At 39.2% G+C, this 26,214-nt stretch overlaps 2 protein-coding genes across 3 annotated transcripts in view; one reads left to right on the plus strand and one right to left on the minus strand.

The window, feature by feature from the left end:
* The window catches only part of PDE1C (phosphodiesterase 1C), a 248,497-nt gene that overhangs the window by 165,511 nt on the left and 56,772 nt on the right, over window positions 1-26,214 (plus strand). Inside the window, exons 5-9 of the mRNA XM_063304072.1 lie at window positions 44-226; window positions 1,263-1,329; window positions 6,885-7,001; window positions 14,801-14,941; window positions 20,554-20,654. Of these exons, the coding sequence (XP_063160142.1) occupies window positions 44-226; window positions 1,263-1,329; window positions 6,885-7,001; window positions 14,801-14,941; window positions 20,554-20,654 (609 nt within the window). The remainder of the gene's footprint in view (window positions 1-43; window positions 227-1,262; window positions 1,330-6,884; window positions 7,002-14,800; window positions 14,942-20,553; window positions 20,655-26,214) is intronic.
* The window catches only part of PPP1R17 (protein phosphatase 1 regulatory subunit 17), a 103,411-nt gene that overhangs the window by 770 nt on the left and 76,427 nt on the right, over window positions 1-26,214 (minus strand). The gene's annotated exons all lie outside the window — the stretch shown is intronic.

Below are 26,214 nucleotides of genomic sequence, written 5' to 3' on the forward strand. Positions count from 1 at the left end.
CAAGGTAATTGTTACTTAGCATTTTTTCTCTATTCTCTCCCAGGCGCCTGTTGGACACAGAAGATGAGCTTAGTGATATCCAGTCTGATTCTGTGCCTTCAGAGGTACGGGACTGGCTGGCTTCTACCTTCACCCGACAGATGGGGATGATGCTCAGAAGAACTGAGGAAAAGCCACGGTTCAGAAGCATTGTCCATGCAGTTCAGGCTGGCATATTTGTGGAGAGGTAACAGGCAGATTTCACCTTTAACCTTGCATGGAGGCTATTTGACATAGTTTTTGTTTTGAGGGGAAAAAAATCAAGCTGAATTGGGAATGGAAACTTGCGAACAGTTATTGTAAGTTCTAACGATCTGATGATGATTTGTGCCTTCAAGTCAGTGTTGACATCTGGCGACTGCCTGGACTAGTCCCTGCAGTTTTCTTGGCAAGATTTCAGGAGTGTTTTGCCATTGCCTCCTTCCTAGGGCTGGGAGAGGGTGACTGGCCCAAGGTCACCCAGCTGGCTTTATGCCTAAGGAGGAACTCACGGTCTTCCGGTTTCTAGCCTGATCCACAAAATTAAAATAACCACTAGCAAAATCATGGCCACATACCCTGGCCACATACAGCTATACTGGAACTATTTTTCATTTATAATAAATTGAATTGAGACTTAAACTTATTTAAATTGAGACTTTAACTTGTTTAACTTTAAATAAGTTAAAATGAATTAGATTTAAGATAATAATTTAAGTCTCATTGATTTCAATGGGCCACTGTTGGTTTAAACATGAATCCAATCCATTGTTTTATGGGGCCTTGGAAAAGAAAAAAGGAAATTATTAAAATGGGGGGGTTGAAAAGTTGATGATTTATGGATCTGCATATAGATAAGGGATGGGTTATAGGAAGAAGAGATATTTGTTTTTTAGGGGGTGAAGAGTTATCAAATTTGTCTTTACTTGCTGTGAAGATCGGAAGTAACTTTTTTACATATTTCTTTTCTTTTTCTTTATCTTACTTTCTTCTTTTTCTTTTTTCCTTTTTCCTTCTTTGCACCTTTTATTTTTTCAATTTCTTTTTCTGAGTTTAGTTTGTATTCATTTTTACTACTGAAATTAAAATCTTTAATAGAAAGAATGAAAAAAAGAGAAACAAAAGGGGGAATAAACAAAGAAGGGCAATTTGTTTTACTTGGATGAGTCATATCCACTGTAAAGAACTTAGGTATGCTTTAATTTTCATTTCTTACATTTCTACAATTATTTTTATCATGACAGAATGTACAGGCGTACATCCAATATGGTTGGACTTAGCTACCCCACAGCTGTAATTGCAGTGCTAAAGGTAATGCCAATGAGTGGTTTTCTTTTCTAAAAAATTGAAACAATATTATGTTCTTGATCGAGTTTCTGCAGTATACCTTTTGTTTTCTCTAAAGTTTAATTCTATTAAATGAAATCTGTTTAAAGAAACAAATATAAACAATATATTTGATCATCATAGGCATCCATTCCTAACCTTAATGTTGCCGAAATGAAGAAATATGCATTTTGACTTCTCAGTACAAGTTTGTGTCATAATATTGCATGTTTGTGTCATAATATTGCACGTAAGGGGCAGAGTTTGCATTATTACGGAAATGTTGTCACTTGTTCCCCCTGCACTCTTGAAGACACCTATGTTAAGTTACCTTACCTATGCATATTTACTTGAGCATAAGTGCTCTACCAGTGGTGACAGTTTTGTGCAGTGAAGGAACAATGCATGTCACTTTGCAATCAACCAGATCTCACGTGTAAGTGGGTATTCTTTCACATGCATATCAGTGCAATTACAACATTTTAGTAGTTCTTTCTCCTCAAAATGAACCAAAACTTTGCATACACTTACAGACATTTACATGGAGGTATGAAATATTATTTGAGTCAGCAAATGCAGTGGAAGTATTCCCATTCAACTACTGTTCCAGATCACAACTATTAACGTTAGCAAATGTAGATCAGGCCTGAATTCCTGATTTCAGTACATTGTTTTTCTACATAAGGGAATTAAAATTACAATGCATCATTTCTATAGGTGGTATTCTTGGTCAGCTACATTTGGCAGTGAATTTGTATACAGGAGACGTTCCACGGAGTGATCCTTCAAATCGTGTGTTGACCCTAAAGAGTTGAGAAAAACCCTTACTGAAAACTCAAGTGTAGGTTTCATGAATGAATAATGAATGAACGAATGAATGAATGAATAAATATCTTTATTATGGTCTTTGACCAGCCTTTACAATAAAAGAAAATAGTTTAATCCAACAATTCATTGTCAGGAAAAATGAAAACAATAAAACAGTAAAACAATATATCTAATTAAAAGTTTTGTGTAATTGTATAACTTGATAAAAATATTGGGCCATCTGGTATGTGAGTGTAGAATCAGCATCCCTTAAAAAGAAATAAATGTAAAATCTATCAGTATGACCCTCAAATTTAGAAATAATTGGGGAGATCAGAGCACATCTTGGGGCATCATAAGAAGGACACCGTATGAAGACATGGGCAAGGGGTTCTACCTCCCTGGATCCACAAGGGCAAGGTCTCTGTGAATAAGGAGCCCCATGAAATCTTCCTGCCAGCACTGCTGAGGGGAGGGCATCGAAGTGGGCTCTGGAAAAGGCCCATCTATATTTGCTTAAGGAGAGATTGTATAGTTACCCTGCAGTAGAGGGTCTGCAGCTATCTAGAATTTGACAATAGAATTCAGGAGCACTGGTTATATCATTTTGGTGATCAATGTCCCTAATTCTTTCTTTTACTATTGATTTGGCCTTCTCCAGAGTTAGTTGGCCTAACTCTATTCAGGAGAGAGGCCAAGACTGCAAAGTTCTTTTGTACAGGAATGATGCCAATGAGATTGGTAGCTGTCTGACAACAGCAAAGGCATCAGGCCTGTAGGGTCGATCATGATTTTGAGTCCTGAATTTAAAATCCTGATCCAGGCCTGAGCCTTAATACTTGGCACGTTAGCTTCAAGCCTCAAAACTGCATTGGGGGTGCAGTTTGGGGTACCAAACAAAGACCTAAGGAAATTTGATTGGATAGTTTCATAAACCCTTAGGTTTGTGTATGGGCCAAGTTCCCATATAGTAGTTGGGCAACTGTTTTGGCCATGAACAGTTTAATTGCTGCTGGGATATAATTTGCCCCCTGTTGCCTGTAAAATTTTGTTATTGCTTGTGAGCTCTTCTGGGCAGTGGAAGTGGCATAGTTTACCTGGGCTGTTAATTTCCTGAAGGCCTGAAATACAGTACTATGCCCGGATATTTAAAACATTTAACTTGTTCTAGTTCATGGAAGTCAATTGTCCACTTTTGCCTTTCTCTGTTATTAGATAAAACTAGGACTTTAGATTTGTCATAATTGATTATTAATTGCTCTTCATTACAGTAGGATGCCAAGGTTCTTAGTGCCTGCTTCATGCCTATGGAAGACAAGGACAGAAAGACAGCATCATCCGCATAGAGGAGAATTGGGAGATGTCTATCGGCCAATTTAGGTGCATGAATGTCAACTCTCTGAACAATTTTAATCAGAGAGTTGATATAAATGTTAAAAAGCAATGGTGCTAAGATGCATCCTTGTTTCACCTCCTTAGCAGTCTGTATAAAATCAGAAAGGTCCCCACCCTGGTTACATCTTATTCTGGGTGTAGGTTTCATGTTTATTAGATAGAAGAGTAAAATGAAATTTTACTATTTCACATAGTGACCTGAATTCACTGTAATTAGTAGGACAGATGCTAAAAATCACATGTGGCTTTAGAAACATTTGGAACTGATTTTGGCTAAGTATCCATATTAAGGAATATTAGTGTAACCCGTATTAACAGAATTGCAGTTATCCAGCTGGATGTAAAATCTTCTTTTCTATGACAAAAGAAAATTCCTCTGCTTGTCAGAGAAGATTTTCCTGTTAGGGAAAGTTAACTTTTCCATTTGAACTCCTTCATTTTTTTCTTTTTCTTATTCGGCTCAATTGGAACTGAACTATATGTTCAGGATAATAAATTAAACCCCACTGTGGTGGGATTGTTTTATTAGTAGAAAGAAGGCTAGAAAATGTAAACATAAATAAATGAATTTGCACTTCCAAGAAGACAGCTCATTGTTCTTATCACTTGGAATGTCGTGGGGTAGATTGGAACAATCACAGATTTTGAGTCTTCATATTGCCTACTAGCTCTAGAAGCTGATGCTGCCAAGACAGTTTTCTTGTGGATTTGAATGCAGATATTTTTTGTAGGTCATTAAATGACATCCTTGTACCAGACTCTGAAATTCTTGCTTTACCTTTTTGAGTCTGGTTGACCTCATAAAGTGTGTGTATATGTGCATGTATGTACCCATACTCAACACATATTCAAATTATTTCTCCCCAGGTGTGGGTCTGAAATTAAGTGACTGTCAAAATATTCTTATTAGATTTTAGTCTAAGACAACTTTACTGTTTACAAATAGCCTGAGAAGAATTGCCCTTTTCTCATCTTTCATAGCTGGAGCCAAAACATACATATGCATGTGTGAAATTCAGTCATCTGTTTTCCACGATTAGAATACCTTGGGGAAATAGGAACTAATCTGCAATAGAGATTGAACACAGCACCAGAACACTCCAATCTTAAATCTTTTATGCATTATTACAGATATAGGCTCACTGTCTATAGTTAGGTGCAAAATAAAATGGCAAATGACAAAATGAAGTCAATTCTCAGATATTTCCCTTCGAGTTCTTGTGAATTCTAGAGGTGAAGGAATTGAAAGCTCTGATACTTTTTTCCTACTGAAGATAAGGGATAGATAAGCTAGTTATTAAATGTGTTCTCATGACTAAGTAGATTGAGTTATGCTTTCACTAAAAAAGAAAAGAAAAAAGCAGGTGAGTTATGGGAGATAGCCTGCAATCTTTTATTGCCTTCTCTTGTACCTTAATGTTCCCCACAGGGGTCTTTTAAGGTAAAGAAAAGGGCTTCTTGGAGAAAAGGCAAGATAACAATGTAATTTATGGGCCCATATTAAAATATTCCCTGCCCAGGCTTTATACGAAGATAGACTCACCCTTGGCCTTATTTCTGACACAAGTCTTTTCCACCATTACAGTCTTATTTAGAGCAAGTTATATGGGAAAGCCCAGATAAAAATCTCTAGATAAAAATCTTAGAACACTAGAAATTAGGGCTGTGGTTACAGTGATACAGTTATCTTTAGGATGGTTCTGAATGCATTTGGTCAATCAATTCAGAACACAGCAATATTAAATATGGTAGTGGCTTATTCCAAAATAGGTACCCATAAGTAAATAAAAATTACATACCTACTGTTAAACTGACAATCATGACATCTATTCAAAAATAATTTCTAAGGAGCACTTTACAAAGAGATCCCTCATACCTAAGCTGGCCCCACATGTATTAATGTACTAAATTACAAATAAATCTTGAAATGAATAAACTTTAAATAGGCCCAGGGGCTGGTAGTTTGCTTAAATACTAACTGAATGATTGCGCAGGGTACTTAGTGCTCAGCTCATCTGAATATGAATTAGGAAAGTTCTAACTCAACATGTTGCGGACTGTCCCATTTCCTAATATTAACATTACAGAGAATCAAAAGCTATCATCTCAAACCATTTTTTTTCACCTACCACTATGTTTCTTCTATTTACACATTGGTGGAACTGAATAGGGGCATTTTAGAGTACAGTGATGGTATTTACTTCTATTTTCAAAGCATTATTTGAAAATATTAGGTGATATATACCATGACAGCATGGGTCCTTCCCACTGTGTTGCTTTTCTGATTGCTTGTGGTAGTTTCATTTAGTCTGAAAACACAACAGGAAATATTACAGCCAAATTACATTATATAATATATGATACGAGTAACGTTAAATGAAATTGTAAGTTTCCTTGTAATTTGTAACACAATAGGGTATCTCCTTTTTCTTGTCAATGTTTCTTACATTTACATTCTTTTCTTCATATTGATTAAAAAGATAGAAAAATTATTTAAAGGATTCTTTTAAAGGATTCGATTTAAAGGATTAAGATAACATCATCGTGGGTTGCAATAAGTAATAGTTACCATTATTCATTTAATAGTTAAACAGTAAGAATTTTATATTTATTTCTTGCTTCCATGTTGTATTTCTGCTACATAGTCATCAAGACAGCATGCAACAAATTAAAAAAAATGCACACAAAAATTAAAAAATACTTCAAAACATTAAAACCAAAATGAAACACTGGCAGAGAAAGCCAGGATTTTAAGTGGAACACTGCAGTGATTGAGCACCATGTTAGAATAAACGTCATGGCAACTGCAGAGCAGGGTGTTTGTATTTGTCTATCTGCTGATTCCCCCCTGCCTACATCCCACAGTTGACAGCGAATCGCTTAAATTTTCTTGCAGGTGGGAGGTATAGAAAAGTATGGGTGGGGGCATTTATGATCCTTGGGATCATAAATTCTGCCTGCTGTTCTGGCTTGAGTGTGGCATCCAATGGCATCCATAAGCCACAATAGTACCACCACTGATGCAGGTGTTTCAAAATAGTAAATTCTGAAACCCAAAGAGATGACTTTCTGGCCTTATCAGAATCAAAACAGAACTCTGTTTTTAACACAAATGTAGGGGGGAAAGACAACAACTCCAACCCTGAGTTGAGTGTGAATTCTTAAATTACCAGAATTCTATCATGTCAAACTCAGAGCATATTATCCATTTCATATTAAAGTAATCAGAAACAAATGGTAAATATCATACGTTGAACTTCCTGAAAGGGTGTGTGGGTGTGTTCTTTTTGTGCAGATGGTAAGTAGAATATACTAATACCTTTTTTTCCTTCATACAGAATGTAGACAAGTGGTCGTTTGATGTATTTGCATTAAATGATGCTAGTGGGGATCATGCACTGAAATTTATTTTCTATGAACTGCTCACACGCTATGATTTGATCAGCCGTTTCAAGGTCAGTAGTTCAGTACCTTTTCCTTTCTCCTATTCCATAGCTTACTGAAAAGGGACATATCAGTAATTTATATTTCTGTTTTTCTTTTGTCATTGTTGTTTTCTATTTTGGCTGCTGATTACAACACACTTGCCCTTGGTTTACTTAGAATGTTCTTATTATTGCAACAAACTAGAGTTGGACGATTTCAGAAATCCCTCACTCCATTGGATATATGGAATGAAATTAGTAGCATTAAAAGGCTTCTCCAAAGGAAGGTTTCCCACCAGATACTATGGCCCATCTATATCATGCTTTCTGGCTTTATGATTTGTCAATATTCCTTGCTTCCAATTCCTATCCAGCTTATTTGTGGCTTATTTCTCCTCCATTCTAAGTCTTTGAATTCTATTTGTGGGCCAGACATGAACATACTCTGAGGAGTGTCATGTTCACTGATTCAATGTAGTTTATACATCGTAACGTTTCACACGCCATGGTGCTGATGCACGTTTCTGTTTGGGAGGGAGCTGCTGTGAGACCTTGTACCAAGCTCTGTATATGGAATCAGTACAATGGAATGTGTTTGGGTTATGTTATCTGTTCAAGGCCTTTTCCCGCAGACCATCAGAAACCGTTAGGAGCACCTGGGATTGTGAACTTGAGAAGATTCTACGGGGGGAGGGGTTTCATTTGCACCAAGGGTTTTTCAGTTTGAATTTGGTGTGCTTTAATCATTCTCGGCTTTCTCTGTGATCCTGCATACTATTCTTTAATAAATCAGATATCTTTGAATTCCTGCTCATGAGTCTGATAATGTTTTAGAATAGGCAACCATTACATAAAGCTGAGAATCCCCAAAGTTGTACCGTTAGCTCCTACCAAGATCAGTTTCTTGTGAGGGAAAATAGTTAACGATGGCTGAGTCCAAGCTCACGACCGGGGGACTTGAGAAGACGGCTAGCTTGATGCCCGAGTCGACAGTCAAGAGTGGAGAACTCAACCTCACCCAAGAACCTTCAGACTCCCAGGATGAATCGAGTTCCAATTCTGATGTGGAGGAATCTGACGATGGGGAAGAGCCAAAGCAACCGGCACCCAGTGAATCGCTCGCAGAGTTGATCACCTTGGATGAAGTAGGGGAACCCCAACCAGGGATGTCGGTGGCGTCCTGGAAGTATCGGTTCCCGCTAACCCCAGACAAAGAATCTACTACGATGTCAACAGAGAGAAAACCGGACATGCGAGGGAGGGAGGACTCTCAAACCCCTGAGAGACTAAGAGTGATGGAAGCCAAAATAGAATCGATAGAGTACATGCTAAGAAACCTGTCTTTGTCACTGGAGGGGCAGGGAAGGTGCAGAGGAGATTCCAGCTTCCTGCAACCATCCCCCATCCTCCCATCCAGACCGCCAGCGGAGCAGGGCCGGAGACAGCTCCGGGATGAATCTCCACCCTGCAGGGCTCGATCACCAGCATCCCCACCCCAAAAAGGGAAAGCTACTGTAACCTGGGGCCCAACCACTCAAGTGGCTGCCGGTTCCACTCCAACCAGAGTGGGGGTGAGAGACTTTTCTGTCAAATTTGATGGGGATCCAACAAAGTTATCTTTCTTTTTAACTAATGCTAAAAGTTATATGAGGCAGTTTGGAGCATGCTTCCCTTCCGAAGAGGCTAAAATAACTGCCATTGCCACCAAGTTGAAGGGTCGCACAGCTGACTGGTATGTTCAGTTAAGTGATGCTGACTCCCCTGCACTTGATTATTTCGATGATTTCATGTGGGCGTTAATGCTGCATTTTGAAGATCCTCTGGCCAAGGCAAGAGCTAAGAAGGCGCTTAAGGATCTTACTCAGGGCCAAATGTCTGTAGCTGATTACGCCCTAGAGTTTAAGGCTCTAGCTGGGAAAATCCCTGACTGGTCTCAGTCAACCCTAATAGAATGTTTTAAAGAGGGACTCAACCGGGATGTCCTACGGTGGGCGTTGTGTAGAGACGACCCAGAGTCATTGTACAACTGGATCTGCCTGGCAGGAAAGGCTGAGCATGCTCAGCATACCTTCATGCAAACCAGAAAATCTGAAAAACCTCCCACCACCATAAGGGGACCCCAAAGTGCTGCGACTGCTACCTGGCCAAGCTATAGAGCCTGGGATGAGGAGAGAGAGGCGCTATGTGAGGGGTCAATGTCTTCGATGCGGAAAAGAGGGCCATCAGGCAGATGATTGCCCAAAAGCCAAGGCTGGAGATCGAGCTGGAAAGCCGCCAGCCAAATTGTCCCCCCCCTCGTGGCAGATGACAGCGGCCAAAGGGACAGCTGATGCTGAAGAAGTACTATACTTCTCAGGGGAGGCTGAAGACGACTACAAGGAACCAGCGGGAAACGCCATGAAGGGCGCCGCCGGGCAGGTGGAAGAGGACGGGCGCGAAGATGCTAGGGTGAGTGCTGACTGTCCCACTTTAGCAGTAAAGGTGCACTTGGGTTCCTGCACAAAAACTACAGAGGTATGGGCTTTAGTTGACTCTGGGTGTGCCAGGTGTTTAATCCACCCTGATCTGGTTGCGGCTTTGGAGCTGCCTCGTTTCCCCCTCCAGCATCCTTTGATCTTCACACAGTTGAATGGTTCAACAGCAGGGGGGGGGGGTGGCAGCAACCCATTTCACTGGAACTGTGGCAATGCAAATGGGCAGTCACCGTGAGACTTTGAAATTCATGGTAGCACCCATTGGCAATCCCTTGGTAATCCTGGGGATCCCATGGTTGACCTATCGAAGCCCATATATAAACTGGGAGCACAGAACTGTGACATTTACAGATGGATTTTACCAAGCTCCTACAGCAGAGATGATTGCACATGCAGGGGTTGGAAGGGCAGTGATTGCCACACCGCGCCCTGACTTACCACAATTAGAAGGTTTGCCTGCTCAATACCAAGAATTTGCTGACGTTTTTGGGGAGATGGAAGCAGATCAGTTACCCCCCCCCCCCACTGGAAAACTGACTGTGCAATAGAGTTAGTCCCTAATGCTCAATTGCCCAAGCCAAAAATTTATCCGATGACTCAGAAGGAGCTCGAGGCATTACGGGACTTCATTGACAAAAATCTGTCAAGGGGGTTTATTGAACCTGCTAATTCCCCATTTGGGGCCCCTGTGTTATTCCAGGAAAAGAAAGATGGCACGCTTCGACTCTGTACGGACTATCGAGGGTTAAATTCCATCTCAATTCTCAACAAGTACCCTCTTCCGCTCATGAAGGACATGTTAGCTCATTTGTCAAAGGGCAAGATTTTTGCCAAGCTCAATCTTCGCGAAGCCTATTTCCGCATTCACATAAAAGCTGGGGATGAGTGGAAAACTGCTTTTAATTGCCCACTAGGATCGTTTCAGTACAAAGTCCTCCCTTTTGGGTTAGCAGGGGCACCCAGAGTCTTCATGCAGTTGATTAATGAAGTTTTACATGATCATTTGTTTAAAGGGGTCCTGGTTTACTTAGATGATGTTCTCATTTACACTGAAACCGAGGAGGAACACGAATGCCTCCTCAAACAGGTGTTACGCAAACTTAGAGATGCCAAACTCTATGCCAAACTTTCCAAATGTGAATTTCACAAAACCCAACTTGACTATCTGGGCTATCGAGTGTCTGACAAGGGTATAGAAATGGACCCTGCAAAAATTCAGGTGATTCTAAGTTGGGAAGGTCCGCGCACCCGGAGGCAATTACAAAGTTTCCTAGGGTTCAGTAATTATTATCGCCAATTTATCCAGGGGTTTGCTGAGATTGCCTTGCCCCTCACTGATTTACTCCGTACCAAGGGCTTGGGGGAGACACGCAAAGTAAAACACCCTGGGGCAGTGCTGAATTGGACACCTGAATGCCAGGCAGCATTTGAAAAGTTGAAAACCCTTTTCACTGCTGAGCCTATTCTACAGCACCCTGATCCTGAACGCCCCTTTGTGGTCCAAGTTGATGCTTCTGACTCCTCAGTTGGGGCTATTTTGTTACAGAGGGATTCTGAAAATCACTTAAAACCCTGTGCTTATCTGTCCAGGAAATTTTCTGAAACCGAACGCCATTGGCATGTTTGGGAAAAGGAGGCGTTTGCTGTAAAAGCCGCTTTGGAAACCTGGCATCACCTCCTTGAAAGCGCTAAATGCCCTTTCGAGGTTTGGACTGATCACGGGAATTTGGAAGCCCTCCACACCCCATGGCGTCTCAGCCCTAAACAAATTCACTGGGCTCAGTTTTTCAGTCGCTTTAACTTCCAGTTAAAATTTATCCCGCGAAAGAAAACACTTTCTGGCTGATGCTTTGTCACATTTACCTCAGGACCTTGACCAGGTGGCAGATGTGGTTGGGACTGTTCTCACTGAACCACAACTGGGCTTGGTTGCTGTCACTCGGAGCCAGACCTGGGCACAAGCAGCCCCGCCCCCAGCCCAGCCTGGGAAACAGAAAGTGCAAGTTCCTTGTCAGTTACAGAAGGACTTTCTCCAGGCTCTGAAATCCGACACTTGGTTGCTAACTAATAGAGACAATGTTTCTTTTGAAAACGGTCTGGCATGGGTGGAACACCGCCTTTATTTGCCTGAAATGTTAAGGGCTGCTGTTTTGCAGCGTTCCCATGATGATAAACTTGCTGGACACTTTGGTTTTGTCAAAACTTTGCATTTGGTTTGCCGCCAATTTTGGTGGCCAACCTTAAGACGTGACGTAAAAGACTATGTTGCTTCCTGTCCTGTTTGTGCCATGTCAAAATGAAAAGGAGGGAAACTACAGGGGCTTTTACAGCCAGTGGCCAGTCCTACCCATCCCTGGGATGAGATTTCTATGGATTTCATTGTGGATCTACCTCCCAGTCAGAAGAAAACTGTAATTTGGGTTGTAAAAGATTTTTTCTCCAAGCAAGCGCATTTCATTCCATGTGCATCCATCCCGTCAGCCCCACAATTGGCGTGCCTATTTCTCCTCCATATCTACCTCCTCCACGGCAGCCCCTCCCATTTGGTCTCTGACCTCAGGACACAGTTTACTTCCCAGTTTTCGAAATCATTTTTAACATTGATTGGCACTAAACAAGCGCTGTCCACATTGTCCCATCCCCAGACTGATGGTTCTACTGAGATTTTGAATTTTGAATTCCACTCTTGAACAGTTTCTTAGAGCATACATTAACTACCATCAGGATGATTGGGTTGAGTTATTACCTTTTGCTGAGGTTGCTTACAACAATGCTGTCCATCAAAGTACCAGACAAACCCCTTTTCACGTGGTTTATGGTCACGACTTTGTTCCCATCCCTGAACTGCCACAGCCTCCTTCCCAAACATGTTCTGCATCTGACTGGGCTGTTAAACTGTCTGATTCCTGGCTGGTTATTCAACAAGCTTTGGCTGATGCCCAGGCTGCTTACAAATCCCAAGCTGATCAGCATCGCTCGTTACAACACGACTTCAAAGTTGGGGATCAAGTGTATCTCTCCACTAAATTTATCAAATCACCTCAACCCTCTAAAAAACCTGCTCCCAAATTCATTGGTCCGTTTCCTATTGTTCAGCTTGTCAATCCAGTTACTGTTAAATTGGAACTGCCTCACAATTTGAAACGCTTGCACCCTGTTTTCCATTGCAGCTTGCTTAAGCCTGTGCACCACTCCTCACGCTGGCACCCTCAACCTCCTCCTCCCACTCCCATTATGATTGACGGCCAACAACACTTTGAAGTCAAGGACATCGCTGATTCCCACAAACTTCGAGGCACCCTGCAGTATCTCATCCGATGGAAACATTTTCCTCATCCTGAATGGGTGTCTGCTCACCATGTTAACGCTCCTGATTTAGTTAACCATTTCCACCTTGCTTATCCTTTAAAGCCTGCTGCTTGATGTATTCTTATTTTGGGGGGGCAGTATGTCATGTTCACTGATTCAATGTAGTTTATACATTGTAACGTTTCACATGCCATGGCGCTGACGTGCGTTTCTGTTTGGGAGGGAGCTGCTGTGTGACCTTGTACCAAGCTCTGTATATGGAATCAGTACAATGGAATGTGTTTGGAATTATGTTATCTCTTCAAGGCCTTTTCCCGCAGACCATCAGAAACCGTTAGGAGCACCTGGGATTGTGAACTTGAGAAGATTCTATGGGGGAAGGGTTTTTCAGTTTGAATTTGCACCAAGGGTTTTTCAGTTTGAATTTGGTGCGCTTTAATCATTCTCAGCTTTCTCTGTGATCCTGCATACTATTCTTTAATAAATCAGATATCTTTGAATTCCTGCTCATGAGTCTGATAGTGTTTTAGAATAGGCAACCATTACAAGGAGTAGTTGCAAGGAACTTTACATAGGATTTAATAAATCTGTGCTCTAGGGCTGGGAAGAGGTCCTGGATCCAGTTTCTCACATTTTATTGCCTCCAGCTGACTTCCTTGGTCATGTCAGTCTCTAATGCTTGATTGCTAGGCTCCCTCTGAAACTAGTATTCATACAGGGCATACTGAGCAGCTTATTCCATTTCGGACTCTTCCATCACACTAATGAGTTTTCATGTTTTGGCTTGGCTTGGTGATGATGTGATGATGATTTGAGGGGAACAGGGAGTACAGTCTTTCACCTGTCATTCTCTGTACTGATATCTCATTTTCAATAGAATTATTGTACATTCTCTAATGGGGAGGTGCAAAAGCTACAGTTATATAAATAGGATTAAATAATACATTCATTTGTTCAAATATCCCAGACAAGTGCTGCTGTAAGCATCCTAGGTGAAGAATCAATCCTTGCTCATGACTGTTTATCCTCCCCTGCCCAATCCATCCCATTCTCTATTAGCATGTATAGGTAAGAATTCACCACTTATTTATTTTATTTATGGAGATTAGTCACATACAATATATCTCTACAGAATCTGAACCTTCAATAATAAAAGAAACACTTCATGCAATAATGTCCATATTAAAGCTATAAAGCAAAAGAATGAAATACGGTCTCTGTCTGCAATGGTAATTAAGCAGAAATTTGCAACTCTCCTGGAAACTATTATTGATTTAACAGTTGCAATGAATCAATTACAATTTCTAGGAGAGTTGCAAAACTGATTTAACAACCACAGTGTGAAGAATTGCACAACAATATAATAATACATTGAAGGGAAAAACACAAGATTGCCCCCTTTCCCTTCTTCATTTTATTGGCATTAGAATCAGTATCAATGAAAATACATCATGAAGTTAAAAAGTCAGGAGCTAAATTACCAACTCAAGGACATGAATTGAAATTATATGCTGATGTTGTTGTACTTATAATTCCCCAACTGAAAGTTTACTTAATGCTGTTAATGGAAGGTATACAGCAATATGGTCTTGTGTCAGGTTATCGGATTAACAAAGAAAAAACTCAAATATTGACATGGAATTTGGCAGAGGAAGAAAAGTGGCATCTCTACTTTGTATTGGAGTTTAACTTTGCTGTAGAAAAGGTTAAATATTTAGGAGTTTACATGAAAAACGTATCAAGAATTTATTTTAAAACAATTACTTATCATATTGGAAAAGCGTAACTGCAAATTTCTCCAGATGTGAAAATTTAAATTTGTCTTGGCTAGGTAGAATGTTTTTAATTTTTATTAATATTAGTGAGATATAGGGCACATTATGTAACTAAGAAGATACAGTTGAGGTGATGGCATTTGCTTCAAAGGATGCTAGAATTTCCAAGCACATGGAACAGTGTTAATGCAAATTTTGGTAAGGTTAAAACAAATCTATTGTGCTAAAGTTGTTTTTCATACTCTACCCTCTTTTCTATGTTTATGTATAGATTCCAATTTCTGCTCTTGTCTCCTTTGTGGAAGCTCTGGAAGTGGGCTATAGCAAGTATAAAAATCCATACCACAATCTAATGCACGCAGCAGATGTCACACAGACTGTTCATTACCTCCTTTTTAAGACGGGTGTAGCAGTAAGTAGATAAATCACTTTTTTTAAGAGACCAATATGGAAATGGTTTATGCAATTGATCATGGCAATAAAATAGGCAGGTCTGAAGATATTTATGGCATATACTAAAATTTAGGTATGCTAAAGTAAGTCTCTTTCCTCTTTCCGCTTTTTATTTTGATTATGTGCCATTATGTTGTTTTCGACTCTTAGTGACCACAAGCTTTTTATTAACTGAGACTATTTGGATTATAATACGTTGTTTAGACATATGTTAGGAGTAAGGTGTCTTTAGAAATTTTTCTAAGAATATTATTGAGCTTAGGGTTGTAAGGGCCGTCGGGTTCTAGAATTAGCTAAAAGTTTAGGTAGATGAAGATAACATTATTAATTTATTAATTAACTACTAGTTTATTACTAGTTAGGGTAGATGGTCAACACCAGAATATTAAAGTCTCTTACAGGACACATACACAAGCTTTAATGTAATTTTATCGCAAATCTGTTAAACTGCAGTCAGTAACGTAGTATAGCAAAGACTTAGGTATGTAAGTCTGAACTCAGACCACAAACGGTCCTACTCTCTCGGAGTTTGCAGTCTATATCTCTTTCTATATTAATTTGTCTCATCAATATGACTTTCCCATAAACGGATGTTGATAATCCTTATGATAGTATTGACTCATATTTGGAACAACTTGCTGTAGGGTATGCTATGGATATACACAGAGGAGAAAATATATTTGGTTTCGGTTTTGGGACAAAACAGCCTGTATTTCAGTGAACAAAACTTAAAATAGCTTCACCTTAGGAAACAATGGGAGCTTGGAACAAAATCACCAAAGTGGTGGGGTAGTACATGATGCCTGTTGCTACTCAACCAGCAGAAAATTTGGTCAAAGGATTGATTATTTTAAAAAAAATTAAAGGAAATTCCAATAACAAACTGTGGAAGAAGCAGCTTTAACTTTTGTAACCTACGTATGTGTGCCTAACTTTAGTATAAATAGCTACAAAAATTGGGTTCTTACAGGAATACTATTAAAATTAGAACAACAGCAATTAAAAAAGAAGCAGGATTGTAGTTGCCAAGAAGCAAAGCTCAACAAACCAACAAACCAGTGTTTAAATACACTCTGAAAACTCAGCATAAACAAGTCCACCAGAGACACAAAGTGTACACAGCAATTCTACATGCATATCTACATGGTAGATATTTCCTGCTAAATATTTATGTTTGTGTATTGGGGTTTATATGCTCCTCTAATCTAGCAAGACTTTGTTGATGATCAACCACGCAGAATAATGCCTGAATATAAATTCAGCAATACTCTGACCCAGGTGAATCAGTGAATGGAGCCCAATAGCAGCAATAATATCTCCCTCTGTGCATATGCTTTTATATAAAAACATATACTACTGTTTTTCCCTGACTACCCCCACCTTCTCACCATTTCCAATCCCACTAATATCAGCAAGAATGAAATCAATACCGGTTAGGTTGATATAGAGGAATAGCAAGATAACCTTGAAGAAGGAGTGCAAAAGTGGTTATATAAACATCAGCTTGGCCCTGAAAGAGGGGAGGGAGGCTAGAAAGAAACTCAAGATTGCTCTGCCTTGATTCTGTTTGGTATACAAGGAGGGAGAAAGAAATTCTGTCAGGCTTTCAAGATTCTGTTATTGTACCCAACAACAATAAAGTAGAGTTCCAGTAGTTCTTATGACATCTGCTTCCTGATGCAGCCTATGTTGGAAGGCTGACAGTTGGGGTCTTCTTGAAACAATAATCACAGGTGTCAGAATAGTAGGAGCATCAAAACAATACTATGAAAAATGACTGTGTTTTGATTCAAGAATGTGACAAAACCAGTTTGTCATAGTTTGGAACAAAACACAGGTAAGAAGGACACTTACTATAATTGTTTCAAGTTGAGAAAGTTTTGCACACCTCTACTACCTACTTTGCAGGGACGTGGTGGCACTGCGGGTTAAACCGCTGAGCTGCTGAGCTTGCCGATTGGAAGGCCGGCAGTTCAAATCCGTGTGACGGGATGAGCTTCCGTTGCTAGTCCCATCTCCTGCCAACCTAGCAGTTTGAAAACATGCAAATGTGAGTAGATTAATAGGTACCGCTTCGGCGGGCAGGTAACAGCGTTCCGTTTAGTCATGCTGGCCACGTGACCATGGAAGTGTCTACGGACAAATGCCGGCTCTTTGGCTTTGAAACAGAGATGAGCATCATCCCCTAGAGTTGGACACGACTGGACTTAATGTCAAGGGAAACATTTACCTTTACCTTTACTACCTACTTTAGTGATAAAAGATCTGATAGTACTTTAGAAGTGTTGGAGGTCCCAGGAAATCAGCATGCCTCATTAGCATGTGGATGAGTTCATTCTAGGATGCAATTCTCTATCTGCTTCTGGAGGAAGCTGTTTGTTGTCCCTCCCACATTCCTTTAGGTCCTTCCTCCTCCACCATCTGGGAAGGGAGCATGCAGCTGCTGCTCCTTCCATCTTGGGCCATGCAATGGGCCTAGAATCAGGAGGTTCCCCCTTTCTGCGTGCAGCCTGTAGCAGCAATGAGGGCCAAGGGTTAATTCAGTTTAAGAAAAGAAAGAAGAACAAGGATCATTTTTCTGAATGGGTGTAAGTGGACCAAATAAATGAGTAAGACTTCTTTTTTGCTTACTTATGAACCTACTTTGTCTAAGTGTGTAATTCTTTATTCTTGGGTGGGCTAAGTGTGTGAGCTAAATAACCTATATTTCTCTAACGTGCTCATTAATGCTATTTTAAATAATATTTTTTTCTGTGCACATCTTTTTCTGTATCAAGCTCTGCTCCATTCAGTGGTCCTAGCTGTCCACTAATGGCTTCAAGAACCTTACAAAAGTATCAGATTTTTTCATGAATTATAGTTCACTTAACCAGGTAGATGTAGCAGAAATCAAGAAATCTATAGAAATCTTTGGAAAATGTATTTTCTTATGTTTTAAGATATCACAAAACCCTTTATTGTTTTTACTACAACAACCAAATAATATATTGGCTATTTCTCTGGGTTTCATAATGACCTCCATGATACAAGCAGTTTGTGCCATTTCTGAATGTCTCTGCATGGCAGAAAAGGAGAATAAAAACATTCAGTAATAAAATATATAAAATATAGCTGTGAATCAAAGAATACAGTGAAAATAAAGTCACTTATTCAAACTAGTAATAAATATCCCAGGGCAATTGCTGTTTCATGAAACGATTCTAAAATTATTTCCAGTCAATGCATTTAGAATGTGCCAAGCAATAGTTTCAGAAATGTGTTCATAAAAATCACACAGGGGCAAAAATATAAGCAAAGCTTTAATCAAGCAATATTTTCTCCTGTTTCAGAAGAACCCTGCATTCAACATCTCTTTATATGTCTCAGAGTTAATTAATACAGAATATAACATTAAACTGGGCAATAAAGACCCCAACTGTGAATGTTACGTGGGAGCCATTTCTGTCAGTACATTTTGACCGAAACAAACCCTTTGCTTTAAAGCTGAGTGTAAACAGCTACATGATCTTGCTCTGTAAAACAGCCATAGGTGTGCAGCTGTCGACTTCCTGATTGGTAGTTATCTGCTTATTGGAAGCAAGAAATCAGAGAGGCAGCAGGAAGCTTACGTTATTTTAATGAGTAACATCATAGCGGGAAAGAGTTTCTGATTCTGTTGTTGTCTTCTAGTAGATAATTGGAAATGCCAGTTAAAAAAAGAGACGGTGAGAAACCAAAATCAGGCTTGTGGACATCTCTCAAGTATGTTGAAGAGAAAAAGCAGGGATAGCAGAGAATACCGTTCTTCCAACCAGTCTAGGAGGGAGAGATCCCTGTGTGCATGCAGTTCTAAAGATGTAATTTCTATGCACGTAGCAGGAGAAAGCAAGCTTGCTGTTCTATCTTATTCTGTGCATTCAGCATGTGTGAGAAGGGCTTTGAGTTTACAAAAGCCACATACTGAAGCTCGGAGAAATTAAAGATACTTAATATACTACCCAAATTAGTACATACAATCAATAAAAGATGGCTGTTGGGGCTTTGATTATTATTAGATGTGGAACCCTGCTTTATACAATGGATTTTTTAGTTGCTGTGATATCAGCATGTTGCTTTCAGATCAGAATATCATACTTTTCTGGTCTATTGTTCTTTACAAATGGTTTCCTCCTTGTTCAGATCTATTGAAATTGATTTGACTACGTAGCTTCATGCTACGTCTGTGAAAGGTATTCAAAAAAGGAGACAGTGTAAACAAATCAGTTACATTTGTAACTTACATTTAGAATTTAAGTATAGGTTTTACAAAAGATCGTAATGATTTGTGTGGTGGAGTTCTCAAAGTGTCCATTGAGAAACAGGATGTGGCTAAGCCTATTGGAAGTGCCCTGTCAGTTTTGTGTTTGTTTTGCTTCTCTCTTAAGAAAGGTTATTTCAGATACAGCAAATTCTGAGTTCAGATTAATGTTCTTTCCATACAGGACAGTGACTTTTTTTTTTATGATGATGATCATGATGATCATGATGATAAGACAGCTGAAAGAACTTACTTTTTGATAGAATCTCTTATATATTTTATTTTGTTTGTTTGTTTGTTTGTTTAGCATATTTATATAGCCAGCCATCCCACAAACATGTGACTCTGGGTGACGTGCAACACATTCCTATATTTTCTATTTCTATTTCTACTAATTCTATTTACTTGTTTGGGTATACTAGCTTGGGTTTACTAGTTAAGAAAGGAAGATTGTAGTCTGTAAATTTGGTTGGATACTATTTAGACTGATGTTAGCTAATAGAAAATAGAAATCTTGTTGATATGCAAAACCAAAACAAGGTAAAATGTCAAATGTGTCAGCCTCAAAAAATGAAGTGAAGTCTCAGGAATTTTGTGAAAACCATTTGAAAAAGACATTTGCCATGTCGCATGGGTAGATTGCAAGATGCAAGACTGAATATAGCAAAGTGAATTTTGCTCCTTTAATAGGAATTTTGGGAAGGGTTAAAGCTAGCTGGGTGACTTTGGGCCAGCCCAACTCACCTCACAGGGTGGTTGTGGGGAACACAGGAGGAGGAAGGAGTATTAGGTATGTTCCCCACCTTGAGTTATTTATAAAAATAATAAAGGCGGGATTAAAAAAACCCACAAGTTTGCTTTTCATTTCAATTCAAATCTAAGAAAGTTTTAAAAACTATTAATTGTTATTCTTGTAACTTGCAAATTTTACCCGAAGTATGCAGGTATACGGTTTTCCAATAGTTGTGGATGGGTTAGAGATGAAAATGGACAAAAATATTCAGAGTTTATTTTACTGTCTGGCTAGAATCTGAAGGTCTGCAATAGTTTGTGTGGTGCCTCAATAGTAAAATTCTGAAAGATCAAGATTACCTACAGACAATAACTCAGCAATTGGATTAATCACTTCTTAAATTCTGCATACTTGTGCAGGAGCTATAGTAGTGACAATCTCAACAAAAAGATATTAGACTCCAACATTCTGGGGCAACGAAAAAAGACTGCCTTACTAAACAATATCTTTTTAAACTTTGCAATATATTATATTATCTGACTTCTCAAAATCTCTTTTTCAGCACTGGCTGACAGAACTGGAGATCTTTGCTATGATTTTTGCAGCTGCTATCCATGACTATGAACACACTGGAACTACTAACAACTTTCATATTCAAACACGGTGAGTGCTAAAAGAAGAGCTATGATCAAACAAAACTGGAGCAATGTTGAACTGGAGTTTGCAATCTTGATTTAATAGTTTTAGAAAACAAAACCAAACATTGTGTATATTTGCCATTAAATTGTTAACTCTAAATTTCATCAGTATAGTTCAAGTTTTGCTTCTCACAATTTGACCATGGGCATCAAAATAAGGTTCTAATCAGGTCATAAAATTTTTGTAGTTGAGGTTTTAAATATGTCAATCTCTCTGTATGTAAGAAAGATAGAGTTTTGCCCTACTAACTATTGTGCCTAAAAATAATTAGAGGCTGGAATGAAAGTTTATAATATATTATATCTACAGCTGCTAGAAAAATATGGCCACCTCATATCTACTTCTCTGCTTCTTCTTCATAATGTCTAATTTCATATAATTTATTCATGTCCTGACATCACAACATTTTGCTTTTCTTCAACCCTTCCAGTGGCATCTGGTTGAGAGGATTTTCCTCTTTTTGATGTTATATTTTTTTCTCTATTGAGTGCTGTGAGCTTTGTTCTGAATTTGTATTTTCATTTTTCAATTAGTACAAATATTAAATCAATAGTTTATATCTGATAATCTAAAAGTAATGAAATAATATTACATTATGAATGTCTTTGTTTAGCGGACTGATAAGTATAGAGGCACAATAATGAAATTTAGATAACAGCTTTGTAACACCTTTCTGTCATTATACTATAGTACTTCTTTTTCAACATATTGGTATTTGGCTTTTGGGAAAAAAAAATGCACAAAAAAGACTCCTAATTGCTTTTGTGTAGTCTTTTATATGCCTATTAGTGATGTAGAAAGCACAGACAGCCACAGATGAATGAAAGGTTTTATGCTGTGTATAACATGCATAATTAAAAATAAAAATATATAATTAGCTTTCATTCAGAAATAATAGCAGATAAATTGCAAATGTATAATGTCGGCCACAGCTTGGATGAGGACAATTTCAGAAACATCCCTACTGCTGTAACTGAGTTTATATTTGATGGTCTAAAAAGAAAACAATGAATAAACCATAACAATTTTAGTTTTAATGGAAGGGATATATACATAAAAACTATCACAGCAGTTTGGGAATGAAATCAATTGCTTTTTAAGGCTATCATGTAGATGCTGATGAGCCATCAGTTGCAGAGTTTGATTTTCTGCATTAGGCTCGATGGTCCCAAGGCCCCTCCAATCCATTATTCTATATCCAAATGTAAGTGGCTTATTTTTAATTGAATATCAGTAATTTCAAGGCAAAATCAAATGCTACTAAATTTGCAGGAAAATTAATCTCTGAGCAGTTGAAGCCATCAAATTTCATTCAAAATAGGGCAGAGGTTTTGAAGTCATACTTTTTTTTTTTACAGTGTAAGCTATTAAAGGATCTCTTTTTATTTTCTCCAGAAGAAAGATAAAATGTACTAAAAAGCAAATCATGGGTGTGCTAAATTTAATAGTGTAGGGCTTTTCAAGTTATGTGGTCTTTTGTCTTTGTCTATACCAGTCACTTGCTTGGACACTTCCACAGTTTTTCCTGTGTTAGTGTGATTTGAAATGGACAGTTTTCAGTTTATATGGACATACACACACACACACACACACACCTATCAACAGGACCAAAACAGAACTGGCAGAGGAGGGGAGGAATTGATTAGAAAATATAAAAACCACCCAGAGTCCCTCTTTTGGGGGAGAAGGACGGTAACAAACTTTGAATAATAAATAAATAAATAAATAATAATAAAAAGATAGGAAGAGTACAAAGTCCACACAACAATATTGTTTACAGTTGTTTACACGTATTAAAAATGGAAGCTAAAATTATGATGAGTTATTTGTGTGATACTAAATGAATGAAGGTGAATTAAATTTAAAAAAATCCTAGTCCAATTGAACTGATGGCATTGGGTTTGAAAGGAGAGGAGAAGGAATGGAATTTGAATAATAAAGTGAGAGGTTAACAAAAAGAGAATCAAGAAAAGATGATAAAAATAAAACTCTGTTGGCTGTTCATAAGAGAGGGCTTTCACATACCCAAGCCCACAGAAAGGTATCCTGGGTGAATTGGGTGAATGCAAATCTATCTGCTCTATCTTATGATTTCACTGACCATGTAAAAGCTGTGACTGGGGTTTCTTACTGTAAGGGACTCCCTGACTGCAGGAGAATCTTGTCAATCCCAGAATCTAATTCTCTCCCAGCTCATCAAGAACTTATGTGAGCAAATGTGGAAGTTTTCAATTCTGTTTCCCACCTTTTGCTGTGAAGTCCTATTCTTTCCAGTGCACTGGGATGGCCAACCTATAATATTCTAAATCTATCCAATACCCCAACTAAACCAGGAAAAGTTGCACATCAAGATTTAAGAAGCTAGTGCAGCCAAGAATGGATTAGAGGAATATTCAAAAATTGGTTATACAATTGTTTGCAGTCAATATAGGAAACAACAGCTAGAGTAAAATCAAAGCGTAAATGCCAAGAAATAGGGTGGAGGAGATATTATCTATCAGATTCTACAATAAGAATTATAGATAAAGCTCAGAAAAGCTCACATTTAGGGTACTGTAAAAGTTGGGAGGTGAGCAGGACAGGAACTCAATTGTTACCCACCTGACCAGGTGATTGGAGCAAATGTGTGTAAGGAAGACAGACAGACATTTGGGAACTATACCATTGTCAAGGATTGTTGTCAAGGATCTTCATACAAGCTTCCTCCATATGAATGGAGTAGAGTAACACTTGAACGTGTCAGGAGACTAATGAACTGATGCACATGAGTTGCACATACTCACGTGATGCACATGAGTATCAGAGAATGAGTTCAGGAGAATGTGTGAGTACTTTAGTGAAAAGGTGAGAACTGTAAATGTCTAGTTCTGATAGAGCAGGTTTAGCATTCACATTATAACCTACACATTCTCCTAGTTACCAAGAAAGCTAGGGAGCAAGTGTATCTGTTGTTGAAGTGGTTACAGTTTTGAGCTTGGATGTAAGGAAGCTACTTTGAAACCGTCTTCAGTCATGAGATACACAGTGTGGCCTTGGGGAGGTCTTTCTCAATAAACCTCCATACAATGTAAATGCGAGACTAACATAATGCAAAGGATCGTTACTTTGTCGTGGTGCTGGAGCTTGAGCACCTCAATGATGCCATGAGCTAAACCGTGAAGGGCCACCCAAGATGGGAAGGTCATGACAGAGAGGTCAGAGTAAATGCGATCCCTAGGGAAGGTAATGGCAACCCACCCCAGTATTCTTGCCGTGAAAACTAAATGGATCAGTACAACCAGAGATATGTCGGTATACCATCGGAAGATGAGACCCCCAGGTCGGAAGATGGTCAAAATGCTACTGGGGAGGAATAGAGGATGAGTTCAACTAGCCCCAGACGTGATGACGCAGCTAGCTCAAGGCCGAAAGGACGGCTAGCAGCTGACGGTGCTGGTGGTAAACGGCGAATCCAATGTTCTAAGGATCAACACGCCATTGGAACCTGGAATGTAAGTTCTATGAGCCAGGGCAAATTGGATGTGGTTATTGGTGAGATGTCAAGATTAAAGATAGACATTTTGGGTGTCAGTGAACTGAAATGGACTGGAATGGGCCACTTCACATCAAATGACCATCAGAACTACTACTGTGGACAAGAGGACCACAGAAGAAATGGAGTAGCCTTCATAATTAATAGTCAAGTGGCTAAAGCAGTGCTTGGATACAATCCAAAAAAATGATAGAATGATCTCAATTCGAATTCAGGGCAAGCCATCTAACATCACAGTGATCCAAATATACGCCCCAACCACAGATGCTGAAGAAGCTGAAGTAGAGCAGTTCTATGAGGATCTGCAGCACCTACTGGACAATACGCCTAAAAGAGATGTTATTTTCATCATGGGAGACTGGAATGCTAAGGTGGGCAGTCAAATGACACCTGGAATCACAGGTAATCATGGCCTGGGAGAACAAAATGAAGCAGGACATAGGCTGATAGAATTTTGCCAAGACAATTCACTCTGCATAACAAACACTCTCTTCCAACAACCTAAGAGACGGCTTTATACATGGACTTCACCAGATGGGCAATACTGAAATCAGATTGACTACATCCTTTGCAGCCAAAGGTGGTGGACATCTATACAGTCGGTAAAAACAAGACCAGGAGCTGACTGTAGTTCAGATCACAAACTACTTATTGCACAATTTAGGATCAGACTAAAGAGATTAGGGAAGACCCACAGACCAGCTAGATATGAGCTCACTAATATTCCTAAGGAATATGCAGTAGAGGTGAAGAATCGATTTAAGGGACTGGACTTAGTAGATAGGGTCCCGGAAGAACTATGGACAGAAGTTCGCAACATTGTTCAGGAGGCGGCAACAAAATACATCCCAAAGAAAGAGAAAACCAAGAAGGCAAAATGGCTGTCTGCTGAGACGCTAGAAGTAGCCCAAGAAAGAAGGAAAGCAAAAGGCAACAGTGATAGGGGGAGATATGCCCAATTAAATGGAAAATTCCAGAGGTTAGCCAGAAGAGATAAGGAATTATTTTTAAACAAGCCTTGTGTGGAAGTGGAAGAAGACGATAGAATAGGAAGGACAAGAGACCTCTTTCAGAAAATTAGAACCATCGGAGGTAAATTCCAGGCAAAATGGGCATGATCAAAAACAAAGATGGCAAGGACCTAACAGAAGAAGAAGAGATCAAGAAAAGGTGGCAAGAATATACAGAAGACCTGAATAGGAAGGATAACAATATCGGGGATAGCTTTGATGGTGTGGTCAGTGAGCTAGAGCCAGACATCCTGAAGAGTGAGGTTGAATGGGCCTTAAGAACCATTGCTAATAACAAGGCAGCAGGAGACGACGGCATTCCAGCTGAACTGTTCAAATCTTGCAAGATGATGCTGTCAAGGTAATGCAGGCTATATGCCAGCAAATTTGGAAAACACAAGAATGGCCATCAGATTGGAAAAAATCAACTTATATCCCCATACCAAAAAAGGGAAACACTAAAGAATGTTCAAACTATCGAACAGTGGCACTCATTTCACATGCCAGTAAGGTAATGCTCAAGATCCTGCAAGGTAGACTTCAGCAATTCATGGAGTGAGAATTGCCAGATGTACAAGCTGGGTTTAGAAAAGGCAGAGGAACTAGGGACCAAATTGCCAATATCCGATGGATAATGGAAGAAGCCAGGGAGTTTCAGAAAAACATCAATTTCTGTTTTATTGACTATTCTAAACCCTTCGACTGTGTGGACCATAACAAATTGTGGCAAGTTCTTAGTGGTATGGGGATACCAAGTCATCTTGTCTGCCTCCTGAGGAATCTGTGTAATGACCAAGTAGCAACAGTAAGAACAGACCATGGAAGAAAGTGCAAAAGCTGGTTTGCAGTTAAACCTCAAAAAAACCAAGATTATGCAACCAGCTTGATCGATAACTGGCAAATAGAGGGAGAAAATGTAGAAGCAGTGAAAGACTTTGTATTCCTAGGTGCAAAGATTACTGCAGATGCTGACTGCAGTCAG

The sequence above is a fragment of the Candoia aspera genome, chromosome 4 (genome assembly GCF_035149785.1).
Source record: "Candoia aspera isolate rCanAsp1 chromosome 4, rCanAsp1.hap2, whole genome shotgun sequence".
In the NCBI taxonomy this organism is placed as follows: domain Eukaryota; kingdom Metazoa; phylum Chordata; class Lepidosauria; order Squamata; family Boidae; genus Candoia; species Candoia aspera.